This window comes from Balaenoptera acutorostrata, chromosome 12, assembly GCF_949987535.1.
Source record: "Balaenoptera acutorostrata chromosome 12, mBalAcu1.1, whole genome shotgun sequence".
Taxonomy (NCBI): domain Eukaryota; kingdom Metazoa; phylum Chordata; class Mammalia; order Artiodactyla; family Balaenopteridae; genus Balaenoptera; species Balaenoptera acutorostrata.
In genome coordinates, this window is record NC_080075.1 from 75,561,920 (window position 1) to 75,581,375 (window position 19,456).

The 19,456-nt window shown below is 38.6% G+C and overlaps 1 protein-coding gene across 2 annotated transcripts; it reads left to right on the forward strand.

Annotated features, from left to right (window-relative positions):
* The first annotated feature begins 639 nt into the window (after nucleotides 1–639).
* Nucleotides 640–18,898, forward strand: WDCP (WD repeat and coiled coil containing). 2 transcript variants are annotated; one of them, XM_057558793.1, is made up of 5 exons: nucleotides 640–673; nucleotides 7,625–9,437; nucleotides 15,086–15,203; nucleotides 17,018–17,104; nucleotides 17,284–18,898. In XM_057558793.1, the coding sequence occupies exons 2-5, from the start codon at nucleotides 7,644–7,646 to the stop codon at nucleotides 17,325–17,327; spliced, it is 2,043 nt and encodes a 680-aa protein (XP_057414776.1). In that variant the 5' UTR covers nucleotides 640–673; nucleotides 7,625–7,643; the 3' UTR covers nucleotides 17,328–18,898. The 2 variants fall into 2 exon arrangements, with proteins under 2 accessions (XP_057414776.1, XP_057414777.1); XM_057558794.1 differs by lacking the exon at nucleotides 640–673 and adding an exon at nucleotides 704–720.
* The last annotated feature ends 558 nt before the right edge of the window (nucleotides 18,899–19,456 follow it).

Genomic DNA, 19,456 nt, shown 5'->3' on the forward strand with positions numbered 1-19,456 from the left:
ATCGCTGAAGGAGGGCTGGCTGTGTGTTCAAGAAACATGATGCTCAACTGTACTGTGAGGGTCGGGATCTGAAATTCCCCATGGGCGGCCCCAAGGCGTGGCCCAGAGTCTCCCAGGGGTATAGCCGGTCTTAAGCCTAGTGACGCACTAGCTTCTTGAACTGTGGCCATGGTCAGGCACTTTTGGGGTAAGTGTAGAATAACGGTTTGTAATTAGCACAGGTCCCTGGAACGGCTTCAGTATTTTGTGTACGGAAAATAACATTTTTCTGAGGAGATTTTATCTTATTTTAGAGGTCCTCGACTCCTTCCCCCCACAACCCCCGCACCCCTAAAAAGGTTAAGAAGCCGTGCTGACTCTAGGGCTCCCGGACTCCTTCTTAGACTAAGAGAACCGATGAGAAGTGGGGGAAGGCGCTACACCTTTCAAGGGAGAAATTGTAGCAGGCTTACCTTCGCTGGCGTTTCACGGGGAATACAACTCCCAGAGGTCCGTGCGCCAAAGCCCGAGCTTATTGGCCAATGGAAAAGACCGTCTCATAACGGGACACAAGCAATAGCCAATAGGCAAGGGGCATTGCCGAGCTTGCCCAGCCACTGCTCACCTATCAGGGGCCTGGGAGTCGATGCTTCCGGTCCCCGCTCAGGGCTTCGGATCCGTTGTCTGTGAGCAGGTACGGCCTCGCGGAGACTGATTTTCGGTGGGGCAGTGAGACCAAAGGTGTTTTTGTCTGCACTGCTTCCCGGCCTGGCTGTTGTGGGGAGGCTGTAGGTGGGCGGGGAGGGAGGTGGAAGGACAGGCACTTTGGGGGAGGGGGGAGAAGAGGAAGTGTCACAGGTGTGCGGAGAGGATGGAGAGAATGGTGGGGGGCCGCGTGCGAGGGCTGGTGGATGCGGACGAGCAGGGAGTGGGTTTAAACCAGAGAATAGATTCCCTGTGACTCACGAGTGAAACTTCCGGGAATATATCCTAAGGAAGCCATTCAAAATGAAAAACATGCTTTATGCATAAACACCTTTATCCCAGCGCTATTTTTAAAAGGATAAAGTTGGCTCTAACCAGGTATCTCACCAGTAAGGAAAAATTATGGAACTTCCTCAACAGTGAGGAAAAGTGAATATTAAGTGGCTTCTAAAAATAATTTATAAAGTCTTTAAATAACATGGGGAAATCCTAATATATAATGTGAAGTGAAAAGATTGTGATATGTAATTGTACAGTATGATTGAAAAAGTTTAACCCAAACTGCATAGAAAAATATCTGGAGGGATGTAGTCATAATTTTCTTTGGATGAATTTTTTGTGTGTGTGAATTTACCTTTTGACCTTTCTTAAAAAAATTTTATTGGAATGTAGTTGATTTAAAATGTTGTGTTAGTTTCTGCTGTACAGCAAAATGAATCAGTTATACACATACATATATCCGCTCTTTTTTTAGATTCTTTTCCCATATAGGTCATTACAGAGTATTGAGTAGAGTTCCCTGTGCTATACAGTAAGTCCTTATTAGTTATCTATTTTATATATGGTAGTGTGTATATGTCAATCCCAATCTCCCAATTTATCCCTTCCCCTCCCCCCTTTCCTCCCTGGTAACCATGTTTGTTTTCTACATCTGTGACTCTATTTCTCTTTTGTAAATAAGTTCATTTGTACCATTTTTTAAGATCCAACATATAAGCGATATCATATGGGGATTTGTCTTTCTCTGTCTGACTTACTTCACTCAGTATGACAATCTCTAGGTCCTTTTGACCTTTCTTGTGTGTTAATTTAAAACAATAATAAGTGTAAAGAACTTGGAATTATTTTATAGTGAAAACACAATAAATTTAGAAAAACAAGTTGGGGAGTATGTAACTCTGTTTCAACCTACTGGAAGTGCTCCATTTCACCTGAGCCCCTTGATTCTCACTATGAGTTGTCTTTAAAGAAGATTAAAAACAGAAGAATTAAATGGCCATAGACTGAGCACCAGATCCTGGTTCTGACCAACTCTCCCCTGAATTAATATAGTCAGCTTTTCTCTTCCTAAAACAACCAGGGCTCCTGATTTGCGAAATCTTATAGTCTGAGGGTTGAGAGACCAACAGGTATACAGTTAGCTTCAGGCAAATTGTAAATATTTTAAAACATACAAAATAATTGGGGAGCACCAGAAGGTCATTTCAGCCTTTGTCCTCTTGGCTCTCTGATCTTTTAACTACCAACTCTATAACAGTGTCTCCCAAATCCTTACCTCTTGACTGCCTGAGTTGCAATGCTACCCTATAAACATCTTAAATGAAGCACATCTAATACTGAACTTAACACACACTACACACTGTTCTTACCTTTGAAGCGTTCTCTGTCTTCTTTATCTCTGATTAATGGTTCAGCAATTTCCCAAGCTAAAAATTTGCATGTTATCCTTAATTCTCCTTTCTTCCTCACCACTTATCCTACTTGATAACGATTTTATCTGCCTTAGAAATATCTCTTGAATCTGGCCCTCTTTCTCTACTGAGGTAGCTACAAACTTGGCTCACTTTCTCATCCTGACATTCAAACTATTTCATGGCCCATTATTAAACTTGTCAGCTTCCTAGTTTCTCAGGTCCATTCTGCACATTGTTGCATGAATGTGTGCTGGTTCCTCTAAATTCCAAATTATTTAGCAGGCCCTTTATGATCAGGGAGATAAGGTTGGAAAGGTATAGCAATATAAGATAATTTAAGGCCTTCAGTGCTTTGCTTAAACATTTATATACACAGACTGTGGAGACTCATCAAAGGTATTTGAGCAGAAATGCAAAATTACCAGAGCTGTGACTTTTCAAGATAATTCTACCCAACACACAGAGTCCAGGCTCTGTGGGAAAGAAGAGACTGAAATGAAGAGGACTTCTCCTTGTCCTACCCTACTAAAAAGGAAGAGGTGGTCAGGACTCTGACTAATAATGGGAGTAGAAAGGATTGGAAGAGATTTTTGTAATTATCATTGGGCTTTTGAGGAAATTTTTCATAATTTTTATTTTTAAATTTAATTTTATTGAAGTATATTTGATTTACAATGTTGTGTTAGTTTCAGGTGTACAGCACAGTGATTCAGTATATATATATATATATTATATATATACATATATATATTTTTTTTTTTCAGATTCTTTTCCCTTATAGGTTATTACAGAATATAGAGTGTAGTTCCCTGTGCTACACAGTAGGTCCTTGTTGGTTATCTATTTTATTGGGTTGGCCAAAACGTTCGGGTTTTTCCATAACATCTTTTTTTTTTTTTTGGCTGTGTTGGTTCTTCGTTGCTGCGCACGGGCTTTCTCTAGTTCAGGCGAGCAGGGTCTACTCTTCGTTGTGGTGCGCGGGCTTCTCATTGCGGTGGCTTCTCTTGTTGCGGAGCACGGGCTCTAGGCGTGCAGGCTTCAGTAGTTGTGGCATGTGGACTCAGTAGTTGTGGCTCACGGGCTCTAGCGCGCATGTTTAGTAGTTGTGGCGCATGGGCTTAGTTTCTCCGCAGCATGTGGGACCTTCCCAGACCAGGGATTGAACCCGTGTCCCCTGCATTGGCAGGCGGATTCTTAACCACTGCGCCACCAGGGAGGCCCTTCCATAACATCTTACATCAATATATATAGTAGTATATATACGTTAATCCCAACCTCCTCATTTAAACCCCACCCCCCACCCCGTCCTTTCCCCTTTGGTAACCGTAAGTTTCTGCGTCTGTGGGTCTATTTCTGTTTTGTAGGTAAATTCATTTCTGTCTTTTTTTTTTAGATTCCACATATAAGTGATATCATATATTTGTCTTTTCTGTCTTGCTTACCTTACTTAGTATGATAATCTCTAGGTCCATCCATATTGTTGCAGAGGCATTATTTCATTCTTTTTTATGGCTAATACTCCATTGTATATATGTACCACATCTTTATCCATTCATCTGTTGATGGTCATTTACGTTGCTTCCACGTCTTGGCTATTGTAAATAGTGCTGCAGTGAACATTAAGTTGCATGTATCCTTTTGAATTAGAGTTTTCTTTGGATATATGCCCAGGAGTGGGATTGCAGGATCATATGGTAACTCTGTTTTTAGTTTTTTACCATATTTCTTCTTGTTAGTAAAGATGAAAATATTAAAATTAATTCTTCTAAAAAATCTCAGTAACTTTATTATCAAGTTTGTTTTTCCTTTATTTACAAATCCTTATACTGTGCTAACCCTGGCCATACACACCCTCAATGACATTAGACTGACTTGGGTGGCCTAAAACATATATAAATTGCTTTTGATGTAATTGGCCCGTTAGGAATTTTCTCTTCCAGGAAAATGTATCATGCATTATTTATCGATAAAAGTCTTTTTTTTTTTAAAGTGCATAAGTAGATATTAGGGAAAAACATATATTATCTTATACAAGACCAACGGGTTTGAGATGGCAGTTTTCTTCATTAGTAATGTCAGAAGACATATTTTTCCATTTAGCAAGCCACTGTAGAACCACTTAACCTCACCTCATGTGTAAGAAGTATAACAGACCATTCCCTCTTAGTAAAAGATTCTAAGAGTAGGGATGAAGCTAGCAAAGAGGAATGAGAAAAAATTTGCAGATAAGTTAAAAGCAAATCGTCCAGTTCGGTAGAGAATACATTTCTTTGGATTTAGAGTCTGAAGGCAGCTTCTCAAGTTCTGTCTTTGACATTTACTAAGTACAATAAAACAAGGTTAAAAAATGTCCATCTGATTCAGTGACGTGGATAGCACTGGTGGGTTGGTGAGAGTTGTTTTGGAGAAGAGTTGGGAGTGGAGTCAATTTGGGGTGGGTTAAGAAGAGAATGAGTGGTGAAGAAATGGACACTGCAAGTTTAGACAATTCTTTGATAACTAATAAGATTAAACATCATTTAGAATATGTTTATTGATCATCATAATTGTTTTGTAAATTGCCTGTTGATATTCTTTGGCCACTTAAAATTTTGTCTTTTTAACTGGCTTATAAGAACTTTTTATTTATTTATTTATTTATTTTTGGCTGCGTTGGGTCTTCGTTCCTGCGCGGGGGCTTTCCCTAGTTGCAGCGAGCGGGGGCTACTCTTTGTTGCTGTGCGCGGGCTTCTCATTGTGGTGACTTCTCTTGTTGCAGAGTACAGGCTCTAGGCACGCAAGCTTCAGTAGTTGTGGCACGTGGTCTCAGTAGTTGTGGCTCGCGGGCTCTAGAGCACAGGCTTAGTAGTTGTGACGCACAGGCTTAGTTGTTCCCCACCGTGTGGGATCTTCCCAGACCAGGGCTCGAACCCGTGTCTCCTGCATTGGCAGGCAGATTCTTAACCACTTTGCCACCAGGGAAGTCCCAAGAACTTTTTATAAATTAAGTATTTTGTACATTTGAATCTTTAGTTTGTTTTTTCAATTAGAAAAGGGCTATTTGAATATATACTTATTATAAAAACAGTCTTTCCAAAAAATACAGAAATAAGTAAATAGGGTCCCACCTTCTTTCTTCTACCACCTCACTCCATCTCAGTATGTACTGTGAACAGTTTGGTATGTGTTATTTCTGATCTTTTTCTGCATCTTTATGTAAATATATACAAACACACGTATATGGACATATAGAGGTGGATTTTTTTTTTTCATAAATAGTAGCTTACCAAACATGTTATCTTGTGAATTTCACTGCTTTTTTGGGGGAGGGATTTTTCCATATCAGTACTCATGGAGCTTCCTTATTTTTTTATTTATTTCCATATTGATGTACATTTAGGTTTTTCTGTTACAAAAAATGCTATAGTAAATCCTTATACACATACATATACATGTTTGAGTATTTCTATAGTAGTGTAAAAAGTCTTTCTTTTAAATCTCTTAATTTTTGTTTTATACATTTGGATCTTTAATCTGTCTGGAAGGTGTTTTGTTATAAGATATGAAGGGCAAGTTTCTTAACTTTTTAGAGCTTCAGATCTGTTGTCTCTCACCTAAGAATAACAGTGCTACCCTCACAGGACTGTTACAAGGGTTGTATCAGATTCTAGGTGACCAGCACCATGTGTGGCACATACTGGACATGTTTATTCCCTTCCTTTCCTTCTAATTTGCCCAGCAAATTCAGGTAGTATCTGAGTGTGTTTATAGAATATGGTTTGTTTTTGCATAGTCAATAACAATGTCATCCTGATTTCCTCAGTTTTGACGTCTCACATTTCACAGAAAGGCTAACCCCAAAATTTTACCATCGAAATTGATGGAAGTTAGTAAGGCTCTACCATATTTTAAACTGGTGACAAACGGGAGTTTAAGTGTTGCCATTTGCTTTCCCTTCAGTGTTAAGAAGGAAATGAAATAAAGCATACTGACAAGAGTCAGATGTAAGCAATCTAAAAGAAAAATATACATGAAATAAAGTTATTTGTAAGCCTTAAAAATGAGGGTCTTTTAAAATATCTTGGATCCTTAATTGCAATAAAAATTATTACTCTTTCAAATATGATGCATTTTGTAATTAGGTTTTGGCATTTAATTTTACAAGATTTTAATCTTTATGCACACTTATGATCTTATTATATATGTAATTGTTACATATTCTGTTTACAGAAGGACTTTAGGCAGCCATCTGCAGTATTGATCAACTCCATGATGAGTTGACTCATTTCTGGCCTTATGTACATCTTGCATATTTTATTGGCTCTTTCTAATTCATCATAGTATCATAGGCTACAGTAAAAACACTGTGATTATAGTAACTTAAAGAGACACAGGGTTAGTAAGCATTTTTTGTTTACCTGATCTCCTATGAGTGGCTTGGAATTTTGAACCAAAAACTGCTACCATAAGCATTACTATTTTGCCTGTATTGCTGATTTTTAGTATCCCAATTCTGTGATCAAGGAAGTTTGAACTAGAGGTGCCCCCAATATACGTTTGGCTGCATAAATAGCCAACTGTTAAAAACCAGTATGGCTTCCCTTGTGGCACAATGGTTGAGAATCCACTTGCCGATGCAGGGGACACAGGTTCGATCCCTCGTCCGGGAAGACCCACATGCCACGGAGCAGCTAAGCCCATGTGCCACAGCTACTGAGCCTGTGCTCTAGAGCCCGCGAGCCACAACTACTGAGCCCACACGCCACAGCTACTGAAGCCTGCATACCTAGAGCCCGTGCTCCACAGCAAGAGAAGCCACCGCGATGAGAAGCCTGCGCACCACAATGAGGGGTGGCCCCCGCTCGCCGCAACTAGAGAGGGCCCACGCGCAGCAACAAAGACCCAATGCAGCCTAAATAAATAAATAAATAAATAAAATGAATTAAAAAAAAAAAAAAACAGTATTCCACAGAGGCAGTCATAGAATGAACCTGTGGAACAACAACAAAATCTGAAATTTCATCCCCATTATTAAAATTTTACTAAAACATTTTATTCATTAGGTTTCAAAATTTTGACCTTATTTTGCAGGAAAAATAATTTCTCAGCACTGCCAGGCAGTCTTTTAATCTGCCAAATTCCTCCCATCCTTTTATCCTCTCACAGTAATGACCTGTGAAAGGGCTAAACCAGTTGTCTTGTAAAATGTACTACATCCTGAATTTGTCTGACTGTATTCTCATGGTATAACTTCCTAATTATTTCAGATAACCTTTATCAGAAAGGATGGAGTTGGGAAAAGGAAAACTTCTCAGGACTGGACTGAATGCGTTGTATCAAGCAATACACCCAATTCACGGCCTTGCCTGGACTGATGGGAATCAGGTAGTCCTGACTGATTTACACCTTCACGGTGGAGAGGCCAGGTTTGGGGACTCAGCGGTCATTGGACAATTTGAACATGTGTATGGGGTGTCCTGGGCCCCACCTGGTACAGCTGACACACCTGCTCTGCTCGCTGTCCAGCACAAGAAGCATGTCGTCGTGTGGCAGCTGTGTCCTAGCACTACGGAGACAAGCAAATGGCTGATGTCTCAGACCTGTGAGATTAGTCAGTCACTCCCTGTCCTTCCCCAGGGCTGTGTGTGGCACCCAAAAAGTGCTCTCCTGACTGTGTTGACTGCACAGGATGTCTCCGTTTTCCATAATGTTCACTGGGACAGTTCCCGGGTCAAAGTGGACATCAGCACCCAAGGCCTCATTCACTGTGCATGTTGGACCCAGGATGGCCAGAGGCTGGTGGTGGCCGTAGGCAGCAGCGTGCATTCTTATATTTGGGACAGTGCTCAGAAGACTCTTCACAGGTGCTCCTTCTGCCCAGTGTTTGATGTGGACAGCTACGTGCGCTCAATCGGAGCCACTGTGGACTCACAGGTCGCTATAGCCACTGAGCTTCCACTCGATAAGATTTGTGGCTTAAATGCATCTGGAACCTTTGATGTTCCCCCTAGTAGTGAAGGCACTTGTCTGTATACTTTACCAGTTATTGACAAAGTTTCCTCTGAAACAAGTTCTGAAACACCAGTTTCTCCCTTTTCTTCATCCTTTTCTGATCCTCTGGATCTAACTCATATACACTTTGATAGATCTAAATCTGAGGCTAGTTCTCTTATTTGTCTAAGAAAAAAGGACTACTTGACAGGAACTGGCCTGGATTCTTCACACTTGGTCCTCTTGACGTTTGAGAAGGAGGTTACCCAGAAAAGAAAAGTCACCATCCCAGGCATTCTGGTTCCTGATCTAATAGCGTTTAATCTTAAAGCACAGGTAGTCGCAGTGGCTTCCAATACGTGTAATATAATTTTTATCTATTCTGTCATTCCATCATTTATGCCAAACATCCAGCAAATTCAGTTAGAGAGTAATGAAAGACCAAAAGGCATAAGTTTCTTGACAGATAAATTATTGTTAATTTTGATAGGAAAACAGAAATCCAGTGATTCGGCATTTCTTCTTTCTTCAAAGTCTGATCAGTATATGATTCGTTTGATTGTTAGAGAAGTTATGTTGGAAGAAGACTCTCCAATGACGCTGAATGAAAACCAGAGTGGTTACTCTGCTTTCAGTACTCTGTTAAATAAAGCAAATAGAAAAAACCTAATTGAAAGTCTTTCCCCAGATTTTTGTCACCAAAACGGAGGGCTCTTGTTAACAGCTAATAGCACCAGTCAAAGTGGAAGGCCTGGAAGAACTCTTATTCAAGAAATCAAAAGTCCTCCATCCAGTATCTGTGATGGCTCCACAGCCCTAGAAACTCTAGATGCCGGGCCTGTTAACCAGTCGGTAACACTGCCTGGACCCAGCGGCACACCAGACCACACCAGTACCGCGGGACCTCCTAACTTACAAGTGGAAAAGGAAACTTACCAGCTATCTCAGATACTGGAAATTTTATCTAGGAACCTGACTGAAGTGCAGCAGCATCTTTCTGAACTCTCAGACTTTCTACGTAATGGAAAGAAATCCTCTCCAGTGTATCCACTCTCTCAGGATGTGCCTTATGTTCACATCACTTGCCAGGTAACTTCTCCTTTGAGGAGCTACCACTGGCTCCTGCAGCCAGTAGGTACTGCAAGAGAAATTTATTGATGAGGAAGTAGTATTCTTATTGAACTTCACTGACCTGGACATGTTATATTCAGGCAAGTTGTTATACCTTTCCAGGTTGGTTGGCTGGGCACACATACCAGTATACACCGTGATTTTATCATGTGCGTGGTGTGAAAACATGAATGATTGCACTCATTCTGGCAATGTATGTTTAGAAAAAAATTTTTTTAATTCATGCTGTTTCATTGCGAAAACCTTTTCCTTATGCAATTGCAGACACTCTTCTGTTTATAAGAGAGCTTATAATAGCATAACAGCATAAGATTATAACAGCATCTTATAATATGCTGTTATAAGAGAGGTTATAGTCGTTAAAAATTTTTTATTTTTTATTTTTTTTAATTTTATTTATTTATTTATTTGGCTGTGTTGGGTCTTCGTTTCTGCGCGAGGGCTTTCTCTAGTTGCGGCGAGCGGGGGCCACTCTTCATCGCGGTGCGCGGGCCTCTCACTGTCGTGGCCTCTCTTGTTGCGGAGCAGAGGCTCCAGATGCGCAGGCTCAGTAGTTGTGGCTCACGGGCCTAGCTGCTCCGCGGCATGTGGGATCTTCCCAGACGAGGGCTCGAACCCGTGTCCCCTGCATTGGCAGGCAGATTCTCAACCACTGCGCCACCAAGGAAGCCCTCGTTAAAAATTTTTAATGCATCTGTTTATGCCTGTATACGCAAACATAAAATATTATATAAGTGGGATCATACCATATCTGTTTTTATCATGAACACTCCTTTCGCATCACACTTGGCCCTGCTCCTCCTCCCTGTAACCCACCTTAACTAGCAGCTTAATGTGGATCCTTTCGTATTTTATTTCACACTCATATAATCTTACACAGATCTTTGTATACGTAGGTATATAGGTGAGGGGGTGTTGGTGGTGACTTTGTCGTTGTTTTACAAAAATGGGGTCATATGGTGCATTCCTTACTTCACGCTGGGAGTATGCTGTTTATTCAGCCTTTCCCTTGCTGATGGACATTCACTTTGTTTTCAGTTCTTAGGCACTCCAAATGGTGCTGCAATAGTATTCTCATATGTATCTATTTGTATTCATTCTTTTATTTCTGTTGGCTTGGTTCCCAGAAGTGGAAGTGCAAGTTTGAAGAGTATATATATACACACATACATATATGCTTCTACTTTTAATAGAGTTGACAGATTGCCTTTCAAAGATTTTTTACTAAACAAGGCATCATCACATGTCCATCAGCGACCAATGAGACTGTCCTTTTCCTCACTTCCTCACCAATCTGATGAGTGCAAAGTGGTATTTCACTTTTATTAATTTGTATTTCCTTTACTATTAGTGAATTTGAGTATGTTGTCATGTTTTTTGGCCAATTGAATGTGAATTGCGTTTTGCTCATTTTTTCCTATTTTTATCAGTTTACAAGAGCTTTTTTATATTATAGAAATTGATATATATGTAATAATCTAGATTTTCTTGCATTATTTTACTACATTGTTTTTACATTTAAGTTTTTAACCTTTATTAACATTTTCTGAAATTTAGATAACCAGTTGTGCTACCAACATTATTAAAAATCCATCTTTATCCCACTGAACTTGATCTACCACATTGGTCATATATAAACTTACATATACTGAGATCTAATTCTGGATTCTTCTTCAGCTACTGTAATGCTGGTCTCTTTATCTAGAACTTTAACAATACCACACTGATTTGATTACTGTGGACTTATATATCTTTGTTTTAAAAGATATTTGCAGAAAGTTGGTATTGAAATCAATAATAATATGTAAATTGCTATTTAAATAATGGTCAAAAGAGATATTTTAATTAGTTTTTTCATAAAACTACTGTTTGACTCAAGGACATAGGTTTTTAAAAGAACCAAACACTAATTTAAAATTGAATTAAAATTTTTTTAGTATAAAAAATTTCAAACACATAAAATATATTTTTTATTATGAAAAATTGTAAACATATAGAAAGAATACCTAATGAAACCCTATCTATATCTATCACCTGGATTTAATGGGTGTTAACATTTTACCATAATTGCTTCTTTTTTTTGTTTTCTAAAATATTTTTCTAAGTAGAGACATCATGGTGTTTCACCCGTAAGTATTTTGGGATGTTGTTCTAAAGTGTAAGCACATTTTCTTTAATTATCACCGTACCATTATCATACTTGATAACATTAACAATAATTACTTAATATCATCTAATACCTAGTTCTTATTCAAATTCCTAAATTGTCCCCCAAACCGGTTAAATCACAAATAAATCAGTTAAAAATCAGTTAAGTCACTGATATAAAAAAATTTTTTAAATTAATTTCACAGCCACATTAGGGATCTTAGTTATATTATGTACCAAAGCTAATTGAAACAAATATTTATAAACATCTAACATCCCAATCCTAGATTTTTGAAGAGGATATTTCCCACATTGTCTTCAGCCAAAACAAATATTTAAATGGCTTTATTAACTACATGAAGTTTTCAGTGTATTTTCAATAAACAGATTTTTTAATTTTAAAAATTATAGTACTTTATAAGTGTGTAATCTAGTTTGGATTTTTTTTTCCTCCCATGACTTTTCAAATATTTTTTCTTTTTTCCCTTTTTATTTCTCTTTTTGAATAGGCAATTCACTTACTTGCTTTAAAAAACAAAACATTCTTTTAATAGAAAGGTATATACTGAGAAGTCTTAGTTTCACCCCATCCTTGTTCAGCTTGTTCCCCTCACCTCATATAGGTAACCTTTTTTTTTTTTTTAATTTATTTATTTTATTTATTTACTTTTGGCTGTGTTGGGTCTTCGTTGCTGCATATGGGCTTTCTCTAGTGGTGAGCAGGGGCTACTCTTCGTTGCGGTGCGCGTGCTTCTCATTGCGGTGGCTTCTCTTGTTGTGGAGCACAGGCCCTAGAGCGCATGGGCTTCAGTAGGTGTGGCACGCGGGCTCAGTGGTTGTGGCTCACGGCCTCTGGAGAGCAGGCTCAGTAGTTGTGACTCACGGGCTTAGTTGGTCCGCGGCATGTGGGATCTTCCCGGACCAGGGCTCGAACCCGTGTCCCCTGCACTGGCAGGCGGATTCTTAACCACTGTGCCACCAGGGAAGTCCTAGGTAACCTTTTTTTTTTTTTTTTCCATTTTTATTTTTATTACTTTATTCAGATATTAGCAGATCTTACTATTTATTTTTAATTTTCCTTTTGTTATACAAAAGGTAAGGTACTATATACAATGTTCTGCATCTTTTTTCCATTTAGTTACATAGTCTCAAGAACTCTCTGTATCAGCACACAGAGCTTTTTAAATTTTTTTTTACAGATGCATAGTATTTTTTTTCCTAATTACAAAAGTAATGTATGCTCACTGAAGAAAAAATTTAACCAATATGAGCATATTTAATGTTTGTTTATTGGTTTTTTTGGCCACCCTGCGTGGCTTGTAGGATGTTAGTTCCCCAACCAGTGATCGAACCTGGGCTTTCAGCAGTGAAAGCGCAGAGTTCTAATCACTGGACCACAGGGAATTCCCAAGAATATTTAATGTTGAAAGTAAAAATTCTTCATAACCAAACCCTTAGAGAAAACCACAGGTATAGTTAGTAATGGAAGTATTTATTCCATTTTTTTCTATGCATTTACTAAAACCTTTGTCGATCTAAAAGATATAATATCTAATTGTTTGATTTTATTTTTCTTTAAATAGATTATTTTATTTATTTATTTATTTATTTATTTATTTATTTATTTATTTATTTATGGCTGCGTTGGGTCTTCGTTGCTGTGCACAGGCTTTCTCTAGTTGTGGCGAGCAGGGGCTACTCTTCGTTGCGGTGCTTGGGCTTCTCATTGCGATGGCTTCTCTTGTTGCAGAGCACGAGCTCTAGGTGCACAGGCTTCAGTAGTTGTGGCATGTGAGCTCAGTAGTTGTGGCGCATGGGCTTAGTTGCTCCGTGGCATGTGGGATCTTCCTGGACCAGGGCTCAAGCCTGTGTCACCTGCATTGGCAGGCGGATTCTTAACTACTGCGCCACGAGGGAAGTCCCTAAATAGATTATTTTATCAAACAATATATACTTTTTTACAAATATTTTTACAAATATTTATATTTGTAAATGCATTTTTTTTAAAGTAAAAAGAAATGTTTTTCTTGCCTTTCAATTCTTCAGTTTCTCAGTTTATAATGAGCTAGTTCAGCCAAGCTGTTATCAGTAAGTACTTCTGGAGGTAGAATTTTGGGTACTTTACTTTCCGCATTATAAATTTGTTTTCTTTATGTTGAGCATATATTTCTTTTGTAATGAGAAAAGTAAAAGAAAAACAAAATAAAAGCAATGAAGAGTTTTTCCCCCTATAATATCAGAAGCCACATTTCATAAGAGTTAAGATGAATAATTAGTTGCTTATGGCCCTTACAGTTTATTCATGTGCTGTCTTTTAAAATGTTATTACATAGTAGACACACATCTTTTGAGCTGTTCATCCTACCACAAATGGAGTACAGTTTACCTTTTATCGTTGAAATTATTTTTCTTAGTAGTCAGAAAATGAGTAGTGATAACTTTAACAAGAAAATAAGTTAGACACATAACTTATAAAACTTTAAGAAATGCTTACATGAAGATATTGTCTCATAATATAGAATTAGAAGTTATATTTTTTATTCTGTGTTCTATGGATATACCTTTGGACTCAAAGTGTCTTAAATTAGAGCTATAATTGTTCTATATTTTCTTTCTCTATGGGTATTTGGAAACATTTTCAAAGATGCGTTAATTTTTAATATAACTTTTTAAAATTTAAATATCACTGTTATTTGTACGTTTTCTAAGCTAAGTGAATTTTTACCACAGTTTATTTTGCTTATGCAAATCCTCTGCTACTCCACGACTTAGGGCAGTCTTTCTTGGCATTTTTTCCCCAATAAAGAAAACATAAAACTTCTTAGTTATACAGGCATACATAGTTTTATTGCACTTCAGAGAGATTGTGTTTTTTACAGATTGAAGGTTTGTGGCAACCCTGCGTTGTCAGATGATAGTTAGCATGTTTTAGCAATAAAGCATTTTTAAATTGAGGTATGTACATTATTTTATTAGACATACGCATCTGCACACTTAAATGGACTGTAGAATATGCATTAGGAAACCAAAAACTTTCATGCGGCTCACTTTATTGTGATACTAGCTTTATTGCAGTGGTCTGGAACCAAACCTGCAGTATCTCCAAGGTACACCTGTTTCTAAAACAGCCAAGCAGTTGTTCCTCACCGTCAGATTTTATCTCTCAGGCTGCCATCCATCATCCTATAGTGTTATTAGTCACGTCCTAGGAAAGCCAGTTCCTAGTAATAAGGACATAACACTGGGGAAGAACAGAGCAAAAGGAAATTAGGGGTTGTGTTTTGTCTGATTCTTTAGTTGTGTTAAATGATGCAGCAAAAAGCTCCTTATTTAAAACTGAAGTCTAGTTGATAGCGGTAATAGATAAGAATTTTAAAAACTACACGTTCTATTCTTAGGAAATGTTAACTCCATTGCTTCTGCAATCAGTTTAACAACTTTTATTTTTATATTTGAAGAAATCTTATTTTTTAGGTCCTGTTGTAGAAAAAAGAGCCGTGCTTCTCTGCAACGGCAAGCTAAGACTCAGTACAGTCCAGCAGACTTTTGGCCTCTCTCTTATTGAAATGCTGCATGGTAGGTAAAATTCAGAAATTGACTCTACCTGACACCCCCTCCCTCTATTTTGTAACTTTCACTGGTAATGAAAATGAAGTGTACCAACCATTCAGTGATTCATTAGATAGTTAAAAAGTATTATTAATTGCCTATTGTATGCCCAGGCCTATTATAGGTGTCAAAATACATGGAAAATATGGGTTCTACCCTTAAGGAACTTACAACCTAGCTGGAAAACCTAAATGTACACATGAAAAAACCAAATAGAGTTAGGAAGCAATATATAACAACTGCAAGGAAATAACATAAAAACCTCATATATACTTGTTGCACTAAAACATAAAGATACAGCATTGCAGAATATTTCTTTTGTGTGTGTGTGTGTGTGTGGATGTTTTATATATACATTCTTTTTTTTTTTAATATTCTTTTCCACTATGGTTTATCACAGGACACTGAATGTAGTTCTCTGTGCTATACAGTAGACCTTGTTGTTTTCTTTTTTATTTTTGGCCATGCCATGCAGCTTGTAGGATCTCAGTTCCCCGACCAGGGACTGAACCCCGGCCATGGCAGTGAAAGCCCAGAATTCTAGCCACTAGGCCACCAGGGAACTCCCACAGAATATTTCTTAAAGGAATTGTCATTTTAATATGCAGCAGACTTGTGGGCGTGAAGGATACTCCTAGGTGGCAAGGGACTGAGTCACGCCTGTGTTCCTTCCAGTGGAGAGCATGGCGGTTTTCTTATGCCTGAGTCCTCAGGACAGACACCACACTGAACACAGAATTTTGTTTCATCTTTTCCCCCTTAACATGGTAGCATCAGCATTTTTCTATTTTGACACATGCATTTATGATATGACTTCATAACTGTTATTTTTACTGGGTTAATAGTCTATCCTGGGCATACCATATATTTTTTTCCTTCCAGTTTTATTGAGATATAATTGACATACAGCACTGTATAAATTTAAAGTGTACAACATAATGATTTGACTTACATGCATCATGAAATGATGATCACTGTAAGTTAGTGAACATCCATCACCTCATATAGATAGAAAAAACTTTTTTTCCTTGTGATGAGGATTTACTCTTTTAATACCATATTTTACTTGGCCATGTTTTCTTTGACATTTAGGTGGTTTCCAATTTTTCATTATCATAAATAACCCTAATAAAAACCTCTCTGCATATTTTACATGTTTTTGGAAAGTGTAGATTTTTAGAAGTGAAATTACAGGGTCAACAGGTGAGACACAGTAGACTCGAAATAACCAGAGAAAGTCCAGGTATGTATTATGCTAGTGGCCCTAGGTTACCCCAGAACAAACTAGGATTATCTAGGCCATTCTAGTCTAGCTCTAGTCAGCTCAGCCTCCTTGGGTGTCTAGAGGCTGGTATGGATCTCAAGAATATAGAAGTTTCCTCCAAAGAGTAGCTGTTCCCAACTTCACATAGTTTCTGGAGAAACTGCTTAACAGCATGTATTGATATATAAGTTAGGAACACCATACACAACCCCTAACACCTGTGTGCACACATGCACACACAAGCTCAAATGCATAGCACTGAGTGATTAATGCCTAACCTGGGTGAAAATACATGTCCCTTAGCTATGCCTGTCATCAACATCCCCTTGCTGCCATGTAACCTGACCTTAACTTTATACCAGGTCCCTCCGTCTCCCCATTCTCTGTAATGTCTTGTGATGGTCAGGTTCATCAGCTACTACATTCTTTTCCTCATAAAAGTTGTATTTGTCATATTTTTCTTTATAGAATAAGACAGGATATCCTAAATTGCCTATGTGTTTATTTTACTTTGCAGACTCCCACTGGATCCTTCTCTGTGCTGATAGCGAAGGCTTCATCCCCTTAACTTTCACAGCCACACAGGAAATAGTCATAAGAGATGGTAGGTCAAATGACTTTAGGGGCCCTGTCTCTTGAAGTCTTTTAGAGACATACTGCCCAAAGCATAGATGCCACCCGCTGTTCTAACCATTTTGACAGTATAGTCTGATTCTCGTTTGCAGAATATTTGCTGCACAGCCTTTCAGATGAGGTTGTTAAAAGCAAGATCTGTTTTCTGAGGTGGACGTTCCCCAGCTGGGATTTGTACTGTCGCTGGGAGGTGAAGAACTTGCCACGGCTGGCTCGGCCTCCTCTCTCCCCAGGCTGACATTGCCTACTCTCAGCAGAGCCCAGTCTTTGGTAGATGGCTCAGAAAGTGGTTATTTATGTGTTCATTACTGTGTGGTTTTGTCTAAGGGCAGAATTCCCGGCGCAAAGCGATTTTATGTTGCCATATGGATTGTGTTTTGTGGTTTCTCTGAGGTTTTTTTGTCCCTTGCCCAAAACAGTGTTAAAGCCCTTAGAAGCACTTAAAAGGTACCTCAGCATTGTTATAGATCTTTTTCTTGGCTTGAAGTTGAGTGTGAGGAGTGCTGGAGAACATCTGCTGCAGCCTGTCTTTTTACCCCAAACGAGAAGAAATCAGCAGAGCTCAAAGGAAGACAAAAAATCGATTGACTTCTGCTCCCAGGGCTACCTAGAACAGAAAGTAGTTCTCATGTTGGCTGGACCTCCCAGGATTTAAACCTAACCCTCTCGCTTCCCTAGAAAATTCTGGCTGACATAGTTCCAGGTACTCCTAAAAACTGTCCCTGGGCAAATTTCAAATGAAATTTCAGGTGCTTTGACTCCCTCTGGACCACACTTGAGTGTGTCCTGATGTTACTAGTATAATGCCAAGCATAGGTGAGGCCTACAGCATGATTTTGTGCTGTTGCCACTCATGATTTTCTCCGTGATAGGTTACCCACCCCCCATTGTTGGGATCATAAAAATGTCCTATTTTTTTCCCAGTAATCAACTCCCTTAAATTGTCACTTTAATTTTAATATTTTTCTTCCCCCCACCCCCCGGATTCAAGTCTTAGAGACCAGCATAGAATCTGCGAGAGAAAGTTTTTATTTCAGAAAGTTAGAGGGTTCACTGAATCTGAGATAGTTTATTATAATTATGGGCTAAAGCGCCAGCTTAGCATAGTGGAAAGAGCCCTGATTCCAGCTTCAGATAGACTCACCATTTCTCACTGCCTTCAGATAGTCATAAGCTTCAGTCACTGCAGCATAACGAACAGATCAGTGTGTAGCTGGTCAGAGCACATCTGCAGATAAATTGTTTCAGCCATAGGAGCTCAGATGCATAAGAGCTCAAGTGCATCTTTTTCACCCTTTATTTTAAAATCATCTGGAAAGAAATATATTGTACCCTTGAGGACTCCTGTTGGTCTGTTACAGTTTATGAAGGTGGAACTGGGATAGGGAAGAAACAAGGGCCCACTTTGTGATTGAAATGCATTAGAGGAGCTGCTGGGATAATGGAAGTGGAGCCCCCTTGTCTGGAATCAGTTGCCTGAGAGCATTGGCTGAGGACAGTCTGAGGCCTGCTTCCATTTTCAAAGAAAGTGTCCGGGTGGGGTGAAAGCATAGAACTGTGAAGCCTCAAGAGGGGGTCTGGGGTACCCCATAGTAAGACCAGTGTAGGTGCCACACTCAACGTGTATGTTATAATCATTTCGCTGGTCAGAATCCTGTGAATGAGTCTTCAATAAAATCACTAATGGTTGTTGTGGCTTTTGTGAATGTTTTGATGGTGTTTGCTTTGTGATTGTTTCTGGTATAAAGGAATGTTCTTGATTTTACATATGTGTATGTTTTCTTTGTATTTCTTCTGGTGGAGAGTCCAGAACATAAATTTTTTTTTTTCCGGCAAATCTGATTCCATGACAACTCTCAAACATAAGATGTTTCCTTGGCCTTTACTATTTATAATCATTGGAATCCTAGAAGTTAATCCAGTATTTGTTGGTTTTGGGAGAGAAGGAAACAGGGAGAGAAGAGCTAAATTCTTTAAATTATTGTTTAATGTTACATTGAGAATATTTTTGCATAAAGACATTATTTATAAATCCTATTTTGCGCCCACATTTTAAAACATTTTGTACGGTATTATTTGATAAATGCAATAGATGTAAGGTGTAGGAAGGCTTAACAATAAAGTGAACCACCTACCACCTAATTTAAGAACCAGAACGTTACTAGGAACCATTCAAACTCCCTGTGTATCCCTCCTGGATCCTTCTCCATAGAGGTAACTCCACCCCAGAGGTGACTAATCTCTAGATTGTTGTAAATTATCATTTCTTCATTTCTTTTCTTTTTATTTTTTATTCTTAATTTAATTTTATTTTGGCCCCGCT

What these genes read in the sequence shown, in the direction of transcription:
- WDCP (XM_057558793.1), top strand. Translation starts at nt 7,644, where the DNA reads ATGGAGTTGGGAAAAGGAAAACTTCTCAGGACTGGACTGAATGCGTTG. An exon ending in ATGTTCACATCACTTGCCAG is followed by an intron (nt 9,438 to 15,085) that starts GTAACTTCTCCT and finishes TTATATTTGAAG; the next exon opens with AAATCTTATTTTTTAGGTCC. An exon ending in GGAAATAGTCATAAGAGATG is followed by an intron (nt 17,105 to 17,283) that starts GTAGGTCAAATG and finishes CTGTTTTCTGAG; the next exon opens with GTGGACGTTCCCCAGCTGGG.